General features: G+C 39.4%; 1 protein-coding gene across 5 annotated transcripts in view; it reads left to right on the top strand.

The window, feature by feature from the left end:
• Positions 1 to 903: 903 nt before the first annotated feature.
• Positions 904 to 16,152, top strand: part of SCAF8 (SR-related CTD associated factor 8) — a 102,660-nt gene continuing 87,411 nt past the window's right edge. For all 5 annotated transcript variants that reach the window (XR_008448977.1, XR_008448976.1, XM_054061422.1 and 2 more), the window contains exon 1: positions 904 to 1,164. Coding sequence is in view for 3 of the 5 variants with exons in the window: in XM_054061422.1 (XP_053917397.1) it covers positions 1,135 to 1,164 (30 nt within the window). In the remaining 2 variants the exon portion in view is untranslated. The remainder of the gene's footprint in view (positions 1,165 to 16,152) is intronic.

The raw sequence follows: 16,152 nt of genomic DNA, 5'->3' as shown, positions 1-16,152 counted from the left end.
ATAGTGCCTCTCCAGCTTTTCTGTAGGCCCCCTTCAGGTACTAGATGGTCGCTTTAAGGTCTCCTTGGACCCTTCTCTTCTCCCGGCTGAACAAGCCTGACTTTCTCAGCCTGTCCTCGTATGGGAGGTGCTCCAGCCCTCTGGTCATCTTTGTAGCCCTCCTCTGGACCCCTTCCAACAGTTCCAGTTGATGTCTGGTGCTGGATTTGGAGATTTTTTTGTCCAGTTGTCAAGTTAAAACAATCAGTGTAGCAGTGTACTGGGACTTGTGATTGATTTGCATTATGATTTTGTTGGTTTTCTCTGTTCCTCTTGACAAATATTATTCTTAGCTAATTGCCTGTGCTTGTTTAATTATAATTTTTTCGCACTTCATATCCTGCTGATTCTTTTTTCCTGTTTTTTTTTTCGTTTTGTTTTATTTTGTTTTCCCAAGCCTGCATGCTGTTCCCGGTTTCCCTGCGAGGCGAGGCTCTGGGGACAAAGGCTGTGGGAAGGCAAAACATTCGCCTCCCGCAGGGGGGGATTCGGCTTTCAGCTGGGAACAAATCCGTTTCGGGACGGTGTCCCGAGAACGCCTGGACCTGCTCCCGCTGTCGCAACACCGCGGCGTTTGACGCCTCGCTCCCGTTTCACGCCTCCTCGAGGGGGCGCCTCGACCGCCGTCCGGCAGCCGCCGTCCGGCAGTGGAGGCGCCGCAGCCGCCGTCCGGCAGGGGGCGCCGCAGCCAGCCGCGCTGCTCTCGGCTGCTCTCGGAGCTGCGCTGCGAGGAGCCCCCGCGCGCCCGCCCGCCATATTGCCGCGCGCGCCGCAGCCGCCGCGCCTTCGCTTCTTCCTCGCTTGTCGGTGCGGCCGAGCCGGGGGGGGTGGGGTGGGAGGGGGAAAAAAAAAAAATAGGAGGGGGGGACGTCGGCGCCTCCGAGCGGGAAGAGGGAGCGAAGGGAAAAGGCCGCGGCGCTGCCGGGAGGAGACGGAAACGAGCGGGGCCCGCGTCGGCTCGGCGCCCGCCCCCTGCGCCACCCGCCATGGCGAGGAGGCCCCGCGGCCCCTGAGGCGAGGCGCGCGCGCGGCCCCAGCCCGTAGCCCCCTCCCGGCCGCCATCAGCGGAGAGAAGCCGCCCGCCTCCGCCGCAACATGGAGGCCGTCAAAGCCTTTAACAGCGAGGTGTGTATCCGCCACCCCACCCCCCCCTTTCCACCTCCCTCCCGCCTCCTTACCCTCGGGGTTGGGGAGCGGGCGGGGCCCCTCCTGGAGTGGCTTTAAATGGGAGGGGGGAAAATTTAGGTTAGACATAAGAAGGAGTTTCTTCGTGACGAGGGTGGTGAGGCGCTGGCACAGGCTGCCCAGGGAAGCTGTGGCTGCCCCGGGAAGCTGTGGCTGCCCCATCCCTGGAGGTGTTCAAGGCCAGGTTGGATGGGGCCTTGGGCAGCCTGGTCTAGTGGGAGGTGTCCCTGCCCATGGCAGGGGAGTGAAACTGGGTGATCTTTAAGGTCCCTTCCAACCCAACCCATTCTGTGAGTCCTTCCGCCGTGAGGCCGGAGGAGACGGAGGGAAGAATGGGTCTAGCGGCGGGCTGAAGGGAGAGGAGGAAGCGGGAGGAGGCCTCTTCCCCGCGCCTGGTGCTGCCCGGCCAACTTCGGCGGCGGAGGAGGCTCCTTGATCGCCGGACGAGGGGTCTGCGCTTGTCCCCCGCCTCTTCTGCCACCCTCTTCCTCCTCATTCGTTAAATGTGCGCCCACACTCCTCCGGCGCGCACTTTAGCGCCTCGTGGAGCTGTGTTTTAAACCTGGGGATGGGAATACAAAGGTTTGGAGGCTCGTCTCCGTCTTCGACAGCAGTACGTTCACTGTGGTCAGGATGGAAGCAGGCGTACTGCTTGCTGCACCGAGCTCAGGTCCTGCACCAAAGCACCGTGCTGGGAGCGGGCTGTGACACCCACGGACACACAGTTAAAGGCTTAGGTATAGATACGGCACCTCGTTTCTCTTTTGTGCTGGTAGTTAACGTTTATTTTATTGCAATATAGTTCCTGTGGACACACCGCTTTGTTCCTCATCATTGAGAGAGTTTGTGTGGTTTATATTTTGAAGTTAATGTGAGAGAAAGGGAAATGAATGTGTTTTCTCTCGAAGTCATATGTCGGTGAAAACAGATTTTTATTTACATTAAACTAAAAATTTCAGTTTCAGTTACAATGTGTACTTCTAAAGACTGCTCCACATGTTGGAGGTCCGATTGCCCTCTTGCTACTCCTAGTGTGGACGTAGTACAGCTTTAATGATTTTAAGTAATACAGTGCTGGTTTGGCGGTTTTAAAAGTTAATTTGATTAATTGTAGGGGAACAATGTGCCAATCATGTTGTTCCTCTAAGGCACAATAAGATAGGTTTTTACAATGGGCAGGTACTTTCTAATAACTCAGGAGCAGCTGAACAACCATAACTGATATGCAGTTCTAGGTGTTGCAGTTTGAATTATTAAGTAGAAGAAGGCCACTAAAGAAAAAAATATATACTAGAAGTAATTTTTCCCCCTTATTTTATTATTTGATTGGCCTATGTGCTGTATCATGTGTAAAGTGGGGAAAAATAAGAGTCTAGTCCCAAGAAAAGAAGAACATAAGTAGATTACAGTCTTTTTATTGTCTATATCTACTAGTGTGAGTAAAACCCTTCACTTTCATATTGAAAAACAACTTGCTGACTTGCTGAGCACTCAGGTACAAGTATTGTAAATGTAATTAATTCTGAAGACTTAAGGTGAGAACTGTACTGAAGTGAGTAGCTTTAGAATATGCCTTAAATCTTGTAAATGCTTGAAAATCAGTAAACTTTGCATTGTCAGAAAATAAAATGCAGCAGATCAGGCAATGTCATTTTAACCAACTTATCTCCTGTGATATAAATAGACAGCATCTATGAATAGACTTGTTTTTTATGACTTCTCTTTCAATCTTGTTTTAACCTGTGCATCTGCTTGAATCCTGGGCTCACAGGAGGTCTTTAGAGATGCTGTGACTAAACCCCCCATCCTGGAAATAAATGGTACAAGTCTTGCTGCATTTGGGGAGTCCCAAGTCTAATTTCTAGCCTCTCTTAGCATTTCTGTACCCAGTGCAGTACTTGACTTTAACTTAACTTTCGATCATTGTCTCTGGCCTAACTGACTTGTACACATTTTGCATTTTAGAACTGTGAAATTATTAATAAATATTTAAAGTAGCTGAACCGTATGAGTCCATAGATTGTAGCTTGTGCTGTACCTAAATGCATTTGATTAATTTACAAAATATTTGTATTTCATGCCTAGAAATCCTTTTCTTTGTTTATATTCTGTTTTAAGATCATGTTATACTCCAGAAATGGCGTCAGAGTTCTGTTCTAGAGATTTTTGGCTTGAAATAAATGTAAATTAAATTCAGCAGCAGATGGGATACGCTAAATTGTACAAAAACTTTTATCATACTTTGTCTTATACAGTTTGCATTTAGTTGGTAATTATATAACTTACTGGTGAAATCCAGATGATGGTTTAAGAAAGAACATTCCAAATACATTTAAAAACTTAAGCCTGCAGAGTTGGAACTTTTGGGGTTGGGGTTTTGTTTGTTAGTTTTTAAAGGAAGGAGTTGTGTTTGGATTCTGCAGTGAAGTTAAAATAAAGGCAGCTGTCCATCGAGGTAGTATAACTTACTCCAAACGTGTGTGTGAGCTGAGCCATATCTTGTGTTATAGTTATCATATATGACAGTCAGAATTAAAGTGGTTAACAGAGGCTTGTCATTAATTTGATTATAAAGAAATATCTTCGATTTACCTGAACTCTGGCTACTGGAAATAATGCCAGGAATTGTGGAAAGCTGTTCCAGTGTCTAGCAATGATACTTGGCGTTGTCAGTGCTATACCTAATCATATATGTAAAATCAGCCCTAACATTTAAAATTTTGGGAAAGATAAATTTAAAGGTGAGAAATAATCGCACTTGCATGCTCAGTGTTGTTTTCATGTAATGGTTGATGTTTCACTGCTTGGCAATGGAAAAATAAGAGTATTATGCACCTGATTTAGCATAGGTAATTGGCAATATTGTTGAGGTACTTTGCAACATTTTATACCCCACAGTTTATCATTTGCTACAGTTGACATCATGAAGGCCCACCCTTGCGCAATGATTTTCTTTGAGGTGTCAGTTCAGGCCCTGAATATTTTCTGAAAAGCACAACATCAAAGTCAAGCACAGGTCTTGAAAGAAAAGAAGGACTGGAAGGTTTCAAATTCTTTGTATGTTCTATAAAAAACATTTTGTTAAACAGGATTTGGAGTGGACTAGAGGCAGGCATGCATGTCGTCATAGTTCCAAAACTCAGATGGTGTCTAATTGCAGACTTATATAGTCAAAACACAGGATTTGTTATATAGTCAGTTCAGTGTCCAAGCCTTGCTGTCAGCTTCAAATCTAGTTGTTTTAATATTGGTTTCAGGTACTGTACCTGAGGTCGGCTCTTCTCCCCAGAGTTTTTTGTGATGCTTACTCTTTTGCAGTGGCAAGCTTTGTATTTGTATATAAATTATTTTTCGCTTTATGATGTGAAGTATGTATGCAGACAAGCATACATGTATATAATGTATGATTTAGTTCTGAAAAACATTTAATTATTTTTAATTGATTTTGATAAGAATCTGTAGAAAATTGTAAATAATTGTACAGACGTAAATAGTTATAGGACTGGAATTTATTTAGGGGAAATGGAGGTCACAATTTTTTTAAGTACAACACAAACAGGATATTTGCTATTTTGTTTAGCCATGTTAACTGTATCTTTAAGTATTGACTAACAGGAAGCTTGAAAGGACATTTAAGTAGGTTTTAAATCGCAAATTCAGCTTAGATGCTTATTTCTTTAAAAATGGCAATAGTAATTCACTGTTCTAGTTCAAGTAAACATAGCATTTCTATTAAAGTTTCTCCATGTCTTTAGTCACATACAGGCACACATCTCTTCATGTGCAGGCTTTGTTAAGTCTTGCTGTCCATGATGCTGCTCTTACTGTTTTTTCTGTTGCATGCTCTTTATTTAAAAACAAAACAATCTCATGCTTAAGCTATGCACTGTGGTCAAGTCATTGAAAATTACTTGTACTTTGTAAGTTGCCAAAACTGGCACCTGCGGTTTTGAACTTCAGCCATTTAGATAGGTTAGAGCAGATAGATAGTTACTTAAGAGCAGTTTGATAGCTTAGAAAAAAATCTGAAAACATACTTAATTGTAGAATGTACATTGTTGAACCCAGTGAACAATAGTTGTTAGCATCCAGTGCTACTAATTTGAACTGAAATGTAATGAAAAAAATAGAGGTTTTTATTTGTCAAGCAATACAATGTAGTATGATATTGGAGAGGCGATTGTGACAAGGGCAATCACGTATTAAAAGAATAAGGCAAAGCTTCTCCCTTGAAGCCCTGGAACAATAAAGTCATGTGTCTTCTCATTCCTTTCAGCAATACCTTGTTCCTTTGAGTGTGTTTTGCATGAAAAGTTTAATTCCCCTTCTTTGTATAATTGGGTAATGATCTTTTCGTATACAAGGGAATTGATTGGAAAACTGTCATCATGGAGATATGGAATAAGCTCCATCTTAGTGTTACAGGATGAGGGTGCACATGAAGCACTGTAAGATTAAGATAGTGATTACAATTTGCTTAGTGATGGGGGTTCCTTTGCCTTTTCTCTTGTTAATCTAAATGTCTTCTGGGATGCAAGAGTCACGATTCAAACTTCCACAGCATTGTTTAGCTGGGGTTCAGCTGTTAGTAACAGTGAAAATGGTTGTCCTTGAATAAGTCATCATAGAGTAGAGTCAAGATGAGCTTTTTGTGTGCAGAATAAGAGAGCCACATATGATAAGAAGTGATACATAAAATGATCATTGCCACTTAGAGGTTAACTTGTTCTTCTGAAATTTGTCAGTGGAAGGGACGTAACAGTCACTGATCATTTGCTGGCAATGGTGTTGTCTCGATGATCTTATTTGCGCTTCATTGTCTGTTAGTCACCTTTATTATGATGTTTCTTTAGAAGGCATGTTTTATGGGGAACTGTTCAGTCGACTACAATTTCATAAGTGTGACATTTGGAAATAACCTACAATTTAATTACTGAGCATGGGAGTATAGGCGCACAAAAGAACGGAAGTGTATATAAAATATTCTATTTTAGACTGCGTTATTTAAATGGCACATTCTAAGTCACCAAGGCGGCTTTTTCGTGAAAGAATGCCAATTGATGCTAAAGAAAGCTAAATGGTATGCCTCATGAAGATGCTAAATAGAGGTTGATGCTGTGTAGCTGGGAAGGGGGGGGAAGGGGAGGATACTCTTTGAAATGAGAAACTAGGGCTTTGATCAATGCTAGCAGTTATATATGAGGATGGTGGCAGGACACGTAAGCTACTCCATGGCAAGATATTTTTCTTAGATTCTGCCACACGTTCAACATTGGCTGAAACACTTGAAAAATCTGCAGAGCTTTTTCCTGGCTGCTGAGAAATGATAAAACTTGTGTCTTTTTCCTCTTATCTCTCCATAATATTTTAACAGTCATAAAAAAAGCGCAGCCTTCTTTCATATCTTCGGCTGTTTTGGACAATTTTGCAACTGTGATACATTTAAAGCTTTCTTCTTTTATGTTTATTTGATACTGCATTTATGATCTGATACTGGTAAATTTTGTGGTAGCAAATAGGGTTGAAAGTTTTTGGTTTACCTTTTCTTATTTTTCAGAGGAAAAGGTTAACTTGGTGTATTTGTGTGTGCATGTGGACCTGCGTATGTCTGAAAAGTCATCTCTTTTTCATCTTAACCTCTGGGGTGGATGTGAAAGAGATATTTGGTTTTATTTCGTTTTATAATCTCATAGTGTTCCTTGGAGGAAAAAACACTGAATCTTTATAAACTGTATGAATCCCATTGAGACACAGCAAAATGTGTACAAATTTGTTAATTTCCCTTTTGCTTTTGGGAACAGTAAGAGCAGTATCAATGAATGTAAATATTTCACTCTGTTGTGTCCCAGCAAGAGTTGAATTTTGCTGGCTCTCAGCTATTTGCTTTTTCTTGAAAGTGTATAGGGAAAGCAAGCCCTTTTTTCTTCAAGATCCAGTAAATATTAAGTGAATGTTCATCTGATTAAGTGTCTCCATGTGTGCTGAATAAATATTTACAGTTTTAATATCACATTTTCAAAGGCTGATCTGGCCTTAGACTTTTACCAGCCAGAGAATCGTGACTTCTGGCTTTGTAAAGGCATGATCATGCAAGACTGTGTTAAAGGCCCAGAATGTTCGGGGGTTTTTTGTGCATATCTTGCTCAAGGACCTAGTTTCTTTTGTGAAGTAGTATAGGACAGACATTGATTATATTTCTGCCTACATGAGCTTTAATTTTTTTTCTTATACCGTGGTCTAGATTAGATCCTTATGAGTTTGAGAGGGTAATGTAGATCTCCGGATTCTGCTAACATTCTTGAGTTGTAACTGGATAGTTGCAAGTATGAGTATCGATCTTACTTGCTGCTCATTTAAAGAGCACTGAACCGCTTTGTAGTTTAAAACAAATACACTTGTGAACTCCCATTACTTCAGATCTTTGATCTTCACCTACTCACCAAGACCATCCCTAAGGCTACAATCTTTGGCAGAGTACCTGAAATTATCTTAACAAGTCTTATTTGAGTTTGCCATGGGCAGTCTGTTTTTCTGTGGCAGTTGTAAAAGTGGAGTCTAGTAATGCAAGTGGCTTTCTTACAGAGAAAAAAAACCCATCCAGAACAAGAATATCTGGAATGATGTGTCCAGTTCTGGAATCCTCAATGTAAGAAGGATATGGAGCTGTTGGAACGGGTCCAGAGGAGGGCTACAAAGATAATGGGAGGGCTGGAGCACCTTCCATACGAGGGTGGGTTGAGAGAGTTGGGCTTGTTCAGCCTGGAGAAGAAAAGGCTCAGAGGAGATCTTATAGCGACCTTCCAGTACCTGAAGGGGGCCTACAGGAAAGCTGGAGAGGGGCTATTCATAAAGGCTTGTGGAGATAGGGCTAAGGTCAGTGGGTATAAACTGGAGAGGGGCAGATTTAGACTAGACATCAGGAATAATTTCTTCACTGTGAGAGTGGTGAGGCACTGGAACAGGTTCCCCAGGAAGGTTGTGGCTACCCCATCCCTGGAGGTGTTCAAGGCCAGGTTGGATGGGGCCTTGGGCAGCCTGATTTAGTGGGATGTCCCTGCCCATGGCAGGGGGGTTGGAACTGGATGATCTTTAAGGTCCCTTCCAACCCTAACTATTCTGTTATTCTATGATTTGATAAATCAAATCTGAAAATATGGTATAGATGCTTGATTGCTTTCATGAGAAATTTTTGCTTAAAAAGAGACCCACCGTTTTCTTTTCTGTGAAATTGGTCCATCATTCTTACTTCCAGACAGCCACCAAGAAATTTATCCTAACTGAATGATCCTTGTTTAGAAACCACATTCCTCACCTCAGCAACCACTGGTATAACTCCATTGGGAGGCCTGGGACAATGGTGCATAATTGTCTGTTCATGTGTGTGTCCCAAGTTCAGCAAGCTTGGCTTCCAGCTCAATAAACAGTGTTAGTTCTTGTTCCTATATCAGAACTTTTCATGACTTGCACATGCATTTCTTTCCTTCTATTTCTTGGCTTCTTTGTAGCTACTTTGCTGCAGAATTTCTCTGGGAGCAGTCAACTAGGTAATTTTATTGACCTTATTCAGAGACTGCTTTTACAATGTAGGGTATGTGTTCTTTAAGAGAAAAACAGGATCTTTGCTGTTGCTGTACTAGTCCTTGTCTTCACCTCTCCTTGCCAGTTGTTCTGACCAAAAGGAGATAGTATTTTCAGTAGAATTTAGAAAGAAATTGTTAAAATTTGGAGGAAGTAAGTGGAAATGAGTGCAGTGCCACCATGAACCTCTTTCAGATTTATCCCCACCATAACTATGTATTTCTTGTCATAGCCTGATCTTTCTGCTGTTACGCTTTTGGCAAGTGCGCTGCCATTTGTACAAAAAAGAAAACTATGGATATGCAACAATTTATCATTTTCTTTCTGCTTTTTTTTTAAGAGTTTGCTTACAGAGCTTACCTGGGTACAGGTTTTGATTGTATGTTTATTTTTATTTTTATTTCTTTAAGTTCCAAATGAGTATTACTGGATTGCTGTCTTTTCTCTTACCTTTGTGATTATACAAACACTTAGCTCATGGGCATCTTTCTGATGCTTTGATATTCAGAGATATAATGCATCTTTTTAATATAATAACATACATATGTGGAAGATAAAGCTTGGTGCCTTTGTTGTGTTTTTTTTTTTGAGGGTTGGCAGAGAGTGCTCTGGTTCCCATTTACAGTGAGGGCACAAAAGAAGTTGCATAAAAGCAGAGGGGCAGAGCTGAAATCCAGGAGGCAGTAGGAGCAAGGAGGGGTGGTTTGGGTGCATGAGGAGTAAAATAGTGTAGGTTAGTAGCAGCTGAGAGATTGAAGGCACCTGTGTTGGTACCATTGAGCTTGTTTATTATGAAGTTTGGTCTGTGACATTAGTTTTGAAAGATTGGAGTAAATATTCTTTTATAAACACTGATGACAGCTGCACAAGGTGTTTTATGCAGTGCAATGAACAGCTATTTTACATATTTGAATTGGAGTTTATAAGTGAAATAGTATGCTTTTTTGAGAAAGACATTTCAGAAGATCCATCCTCTTGTGTTGTTTGCCCTAGAGATCAATGTTTCCAAATAGTGTTCAATTAGAGTTGAGTTGTAAGGGTTTCCTTTTTTGTTGTTGTTGTTTTATGGTTTCAGGGTTTTTTTTTTTGTTACTTCCAAAAACTGAAATTAAACTATTTATGTGCATCCTCTGCTTTCCATCCTTATTATTCAATAGCTCATTTTTTTTTCTTTAAAGAAGTACAAAATACTTTAAATTGCTGCTTAATATAAAGCTGTTGGTTTAAAGACCTTGACCTCATGACATGACTTTATGTAGCTCTCTTGATGGATAAGTTAGAAATTAGTACAGTAGATAAAAATACAGTTCTAATAGTTTTATATTAATCTGATTGTAATTTTTAGAAGAGAAATAATCATACTTATAAATCTTGTTGGGTTTTCCGGAGGTTAAAGCCAAAGAGCTTAGAATGTATTAACCAGATTGTTGGAAGCCTATGGAAAGAACTGATCAGACTGAAGTTTTTCAGACTACTGCATCTCCTATACCTATTAACAAAACAAAATTTGTTCACATGAAAAGAAGTTAGTTATTCTCTGAATCTGCTCTAAATTACAGCTTCAGATAATGTGTTGATCTCTATAGCTTGGTTACCAGAAATACAGTAGTAGCCACTGCTGCTTAATTTTCAGAAAAGTGAAGTGGAACACTTAACAGAAAAGGAGGTATATTTGTATAACAAGTGTATTGGTGGAAGAAATCCAACCCACTGTACACCATGATTAAAAAAAAAATAATTAAATCATGAAGTTTCGTTGTGAACGCAGGGGATTAAAACCATATCGAAGGAGAAAACACTTTTGAAGTCAATATGACACTATAGCTTTTGTTGTAAGCCCTAAAAACAGTTGACAGAAATAGTATGTCTTCTGTTTTCATAATGTTTAGGGTCTATCCCTATATTTCATATCTCACAATTGTTTCCTGTCGGTGATCTAGAATAAGTTGTAAAATGATGATAAAATGTTAATGATGGAAATGAGGCACATGACAGGATCAGTGAGAAAGTTGCAGGAAGTTAAATACTCTTGTTATATTCCTTGTTTTCGTATGTGATATGCTTTCAAAGATCTTCTGGACTTTTTGATCAATCTTTCTGTTGTTGGGAGTTTAGGTATGGGTAAAGCGCTTAGTCTCGCCTAGCTGTTTCATGTATTCTGTCTAGGTTTATCTGAGCTTTTTGTTCATGCAGTAAACATAAGTTACTAAAGAGAGAATAAGGGAAATTGTATTTTATAGCTTGTAAAGGGCTAGGAGCAGATGTATGCTCTAGAGGCTATTTTGAAGTAAACATCTGTTTTGTAGTTGTGTGCAGTTCAGGAGACCAGCGTTTAATCCATGTAGTTTCTTTAAACTCCGGATTTATGTTCATAGTCTCTTTGTACAAAACAGGCTGTACCAACAGAACTAAAAAGCTTTCTTTGAAAGTAGTGATAAAGAGTGTTTACAGGAAATTGTAAATAGTCTTTAATATACCTTTTGGCTCAAATATATGAAAACTAAAATGGAATTTTGTCGTTCCATCTCAAGTTATTCAAGTTCAGTAAATTTGAAAGTCATAATTGTGCTTCCTCAAGATGAAGGACATAAGAGAGGGACAGCAAAGTTAGGTTATGGTAACACATAACTTCTTGTGCTGAAGGAGCTTAATTGCTTATACACTTAGGTAGGATGAATATGCAGATGTCTTCTTCAAACATAAACATCTGTGGAAAGCAGTATGTAATACAGCTTACATGTAGGAGCTTTTCATGTGACTGTTCTTGGTTGCTTTTAAATTTTTTATAAATCGATTAAGTGTAACAGTAAAGGGAAGACGGACACATGGGATATCAAACATCCTGACTATTATTTTAGGTTTCTTAATTTAATCCACACGTCGTGCACTTTGAGCTTTTGAAAGCAGTTGTATTAAGATAGTTGCTGTCTCTTGTTCTGTGCTTTGTTTGAATGTTGGGTTTTGGCAGCTCGTATTGTCTTGTTGATTACTGGAAGGAAAGAACTTTTCATTGTTTTTCCTGCAAACTGAAATACCTTATACAGAATGGAGCATCTGCCATTCTAGTCATCCTACATGCACATCTTCCGTATATTTTTTAACAATTTTGTGCAGTGCAGAGAGTGACAATCTGCTGTTTGGGTTTAAATAACAGTTTTCACTGGTAGGGCCTAGTCACCGTCAAGGAAAAATCCTGTTCACTGAGGGATGAACTCATGTTAATAAAGTATCTTTTCCTAGAGAGCAAATTTCAGGAGAGCATGTAAAGTGCAACATAATAGAAATTTATTGATTCTGTCCTTTTTTAAAAGAGATAACTGATAATACTCTTTTCTTGTTCTTTGCAGTGTGGTGGTAGAAATATTTGGTAAGCAATTCAGTGACTATTTCTGTATATACAATTGCATTTGATTTATTTTAATGCTATTGAGATTGTGGAAGAAATAAATTTGTTAAAGTACTGTGTATTAAGCTTGACTTCTAAGTATACATTTTTGTCTTTTGCACATTGAAATTTCAGACATTTGTTATTATATACCATGTCTGGTTAGTGTTGTGGCCTGGTAGCAGCTGGAGAAAACTGTAAAAATATTTCAGTAGAGGTATGTGTAATTGATCTTCCTGACACCTCTTCTGATCATTATCTCATAGTTGGAGATTGTTATGAGTCTTACAGTATCAGTATCAAAATGCTTTATTCCCTTGGTCGCGGTAACAGTGCTAACAGTTCATCTGTATGAATATCTGTTCCTGTGGATCACGAGACCAGAAGTGTTCATAGCTTTCAAGCCTTCTAGTCTTATATGAAAATGTTATGAAAAAATTTTTCCTAGCCATTTTTCCCTTGCGTTTGTAAGATGTGACCAGAGGTATGAAAAAGGATATATGAAGCTGTAATTTAATAAAGTTAATACTTTGTTTTAATTTTTTTTTTTTCTGACTCTTTTACTTTTTGAATAAGAGTGGTGAAAGATCTTGGAATTAAGTGCTGGGCTTTTTAGATATGTAGTGTGCCGTTGCGTTCTGTGGAGATGCAGCAACTTGCCCTGTAAGCGGCTGAACATCTGCAGAAGATGTAGTTCATGTGCATGCTGCCTGGTCTTTGCTTGAGAAATTATAGACCATAGTTTAGCACCATGTAGCATACTGCCTTGTAAATTACAGGTATTTGCAATAGAGTTCATTTATTAAGCACTTTGTGAATTGCAGTTGCAATGATAAAATTATTGTTTGCATTACTGAATTTGAAATGGGCTGATGGAATTCCCAGACTTTCAGTAATCCTTCTCTTGAAAACCACTTTTCTTTAAAGAGTTAAAGAAAAAATACAGAGCAGAAATTCAATGCTTTATCTGTAGCTCCAACCTCATCTTTTGCCTTTCCCGTGTTCCCAATGTATAACTTTAACAGCTAATTTAATTTCTGAACAAGCCCTTATTTTTTTTCCCCCAAAGTTTGGAAATAGGACCTAGTTTATTTAAAACCGTGTTGGTGAAGGGGAGTACTAATAATGCTGTTAATCCTAGCTTTTATGTACGCTGAAATATTGCCTTTTACATCGTTTCTCAGCTCTCAATAGCATTGCTTTCTGCTCTGCAAATCATTACATTGTTTTCTCAGAGAGAGGAAAGTAGAAAATTGTGAATATAATATTTGGCTTTATTTGCCAGCCTGATCTTTTCTTGGATATGATACTTAAATGTACATTTATGTAGTGGATCTGTGTAACTTAATGCATTTGGAACCTGTTAATTCTGAAGGATGTGCATGAGGAAATTACAGTTTTCCCATTGTCCAGCAAATGCACACAAAATCACTGTAAGGACAGTTTCCCAGGTATTTCCAGATAGGATTGATTGACTGCAATGTAAAGAGTGGCATGGAGAAACACTTGTTTTAGGATATGATACTAAAAACTGAGCCTCAAGGCTTTTTCTTTTATTTTATTAGCTAATGTAAGAACAGAAAAGATATCTCAGTTGGAGGTGATGAGAAGTAAGTAGAAGCATTTGAATTTGAAACAATACGTAGGTGAATATGAGAAAACAAGGAACTGGTGTGACTTCTATGAAAGAAAATAATATGTCATGTATGTATGAGTGTTTTGAGAGAACTAGGCTGTGAAAAGGGAAAATACAGATGATGTTACTTGGATTTCTAAAAAGCATTTGAGAAGATCTATCCCAAAAGGTCTGAAAAGAGGCTGGATCGTATATTGATGTATACTGGAAAGGGGAGATGGGGAAAAAGTTGATGCGTGGAAATAAATTATTTTTTTCGTTATGGACTCTTACGTGGATTTGTCCTGAAATCTGTGAGTTTCAATATATTTGTAAATGCTATAGTAAAGTGTTAGGATACTGAGGCAAAAAACTTTGTTGACAGTATTAAGTAAACCAGGTTGTTGGTACTGATAGATGGCACCCTGCGATTTCATCAAGTTAAAACTAGTAAAGCAGGCTGGAAGATAATATGAAAAAGGCAACCCTTACTTATGTACTCAGGGATGGGCACTGAAGTTATATTATTTGCTGATTAATAAGATCTTGCAATTGAAATGAAAATTCCTGTTCAAAGTTCAGCAGTCAAAATAGCAATTAGAATCCTAGAAGCTATTAGGAAAGAAATAGAGTTGTTATACTTCCAGTACCTCTTTATCTGATGCCATATGCAATCTAGTTTACACCTCATAAGACCATGTTGATAGAACTGCATGTACAGAGAAGGGCAGAAAGAACAGTTGAAGGAATGGAACAGGTCTGTAGGAGAAATTATAAGTATTAATACTCTTTTTGGGCTAGAACAGGGTGACTGGAAGATGATGAGTTAGGGTTCTGTAGTACTGGCGATACAGAAGAGGTAATTTACTGTTAATGCAGAAGCTATGTTAATCCAGTGTCACCAATGAGCACAGTTTCAATTCAAGAATAAGGAGTTTCTTTACACAGGTGTTGATTAAACTGTGTGCCTTTGCCAAAGATTTTTGATGTGATAGAAATTTACATCTGTTGAAAAATAAATAAATCTGAATTCTCTGTGTGGAAGGGAATTCAGAGACTTTATGAAAAAGATCAGTTAGGGCAGGCTCAGAATCACTGAACTGTGGCTTGCTTGTGTCTACAATAATATGCAGAGAAAGTATCACTAAAAGGGCAACTGTATATTACCTTCTATAAACATCATCTAATGCATGCTGTTTCTATTAGTTTTATCTGAGCTAGTGGTACGCATCAGTAAATAATACATTTCCTACCATGCCCTAGCACAAAGAAGAGGAAGGGGGAAGGAGAGGAGATAAAAATAAATTATTAGGAGAAGGTAGAAAGGTGTTAAGAAATGAGAACAATTTTAAAAGAGGGAACCAGAGAGGCACAGAGAAAAGCAGTCCTATAGCAACCACCACTTTTTGGTGGGGTCCAAGTAGGAGCGTCTGCTCTTGGGTGATGCTCAGCCCCAGGCATGTTTAAACAGAGACCTTGAAACAGTTGCAGGTCTCTGTTGTCAAACTTAGTATTCTTCCTGTCACTTGAAATTGCCAAGCTGACTAGGGCTGGGTGAAGTTTGACAAGAATATCCCAAGACTTAGTGAGGCTTTGCATGTGGAGGTTAAATAAAAAAGAGAGTATGTATTTTGGGACATTCTGGAGGAACTGGAAAAGAAATGTACCATATTTGATATCTGTCTGGTGAGAGGGTCTTCCTTTCACCAGGGAGCGGGCATGAGTCAGGATCACACAAGCACACCTGAGCATCTGTGACTCAAGCCCTCCACTGAGAATTTTCTAACTTACATTCCTGTTAAGCAATAGACTTAGTTAATGGTATAAACTACCAGACCAGGGTTTTTTCGCCTTCTTGTGGCAGTAAGTCATGCTACTGAATGTTATGGTTGGAGGAGTTAAGCACAGTTGAACAGGGGTGTTTTTTGAGGCATTATTTCAAGGTGAGTTAGTTTATTTTTACAATTCAGACAGTAACACAAATCAGTTTAGAGATAATCCTACAAAACCAGGATAAAAATCCACCATTAAAACTGCCCGTTACTTTGATCATCTTGAAGACTTTCACTGCTATTTGTCTAGTAAGCTGTTACGTGCTTAGGTGGCCATTTGGCTGTCATCTGATTCTTTCTTTGCAAGATCATTACCCTCGGAATTGCTTTCATTGAAACAGATTAGGATTTGGTGATGTGTGTCTTTATGGATTCGTTTTGTCCCTGAAATACCGTTCGGATTCTAGCCTCCCTTGTAAGGATTTCATGTGATTTATTTTCAGCGTTTAATCAAACATGCATACTTATATCAAAGGTTTATTAATTGTCCCCCAGCTAATTATCAAAATAATCATGTG

Source organism: Cuculus canorus, chromosome 3 (assembly GCF_017976375.1).
Source record: "Cuculus canorus isolate bCucCan1 chromosome 3, bCucCan1.pri, whole genome shotgun sequence".
In the NCBI taxonomy this organism is placed as follows: domain Eukaryota; kingdom Metazoa; phylum Chordata; class Aves; order Cuculiformes; family Cuculidae; genus Cuculus; species Cuculus canorus.
This window is presented reverse-complemented; position numbering and strand designations above follow the sequence as displayed.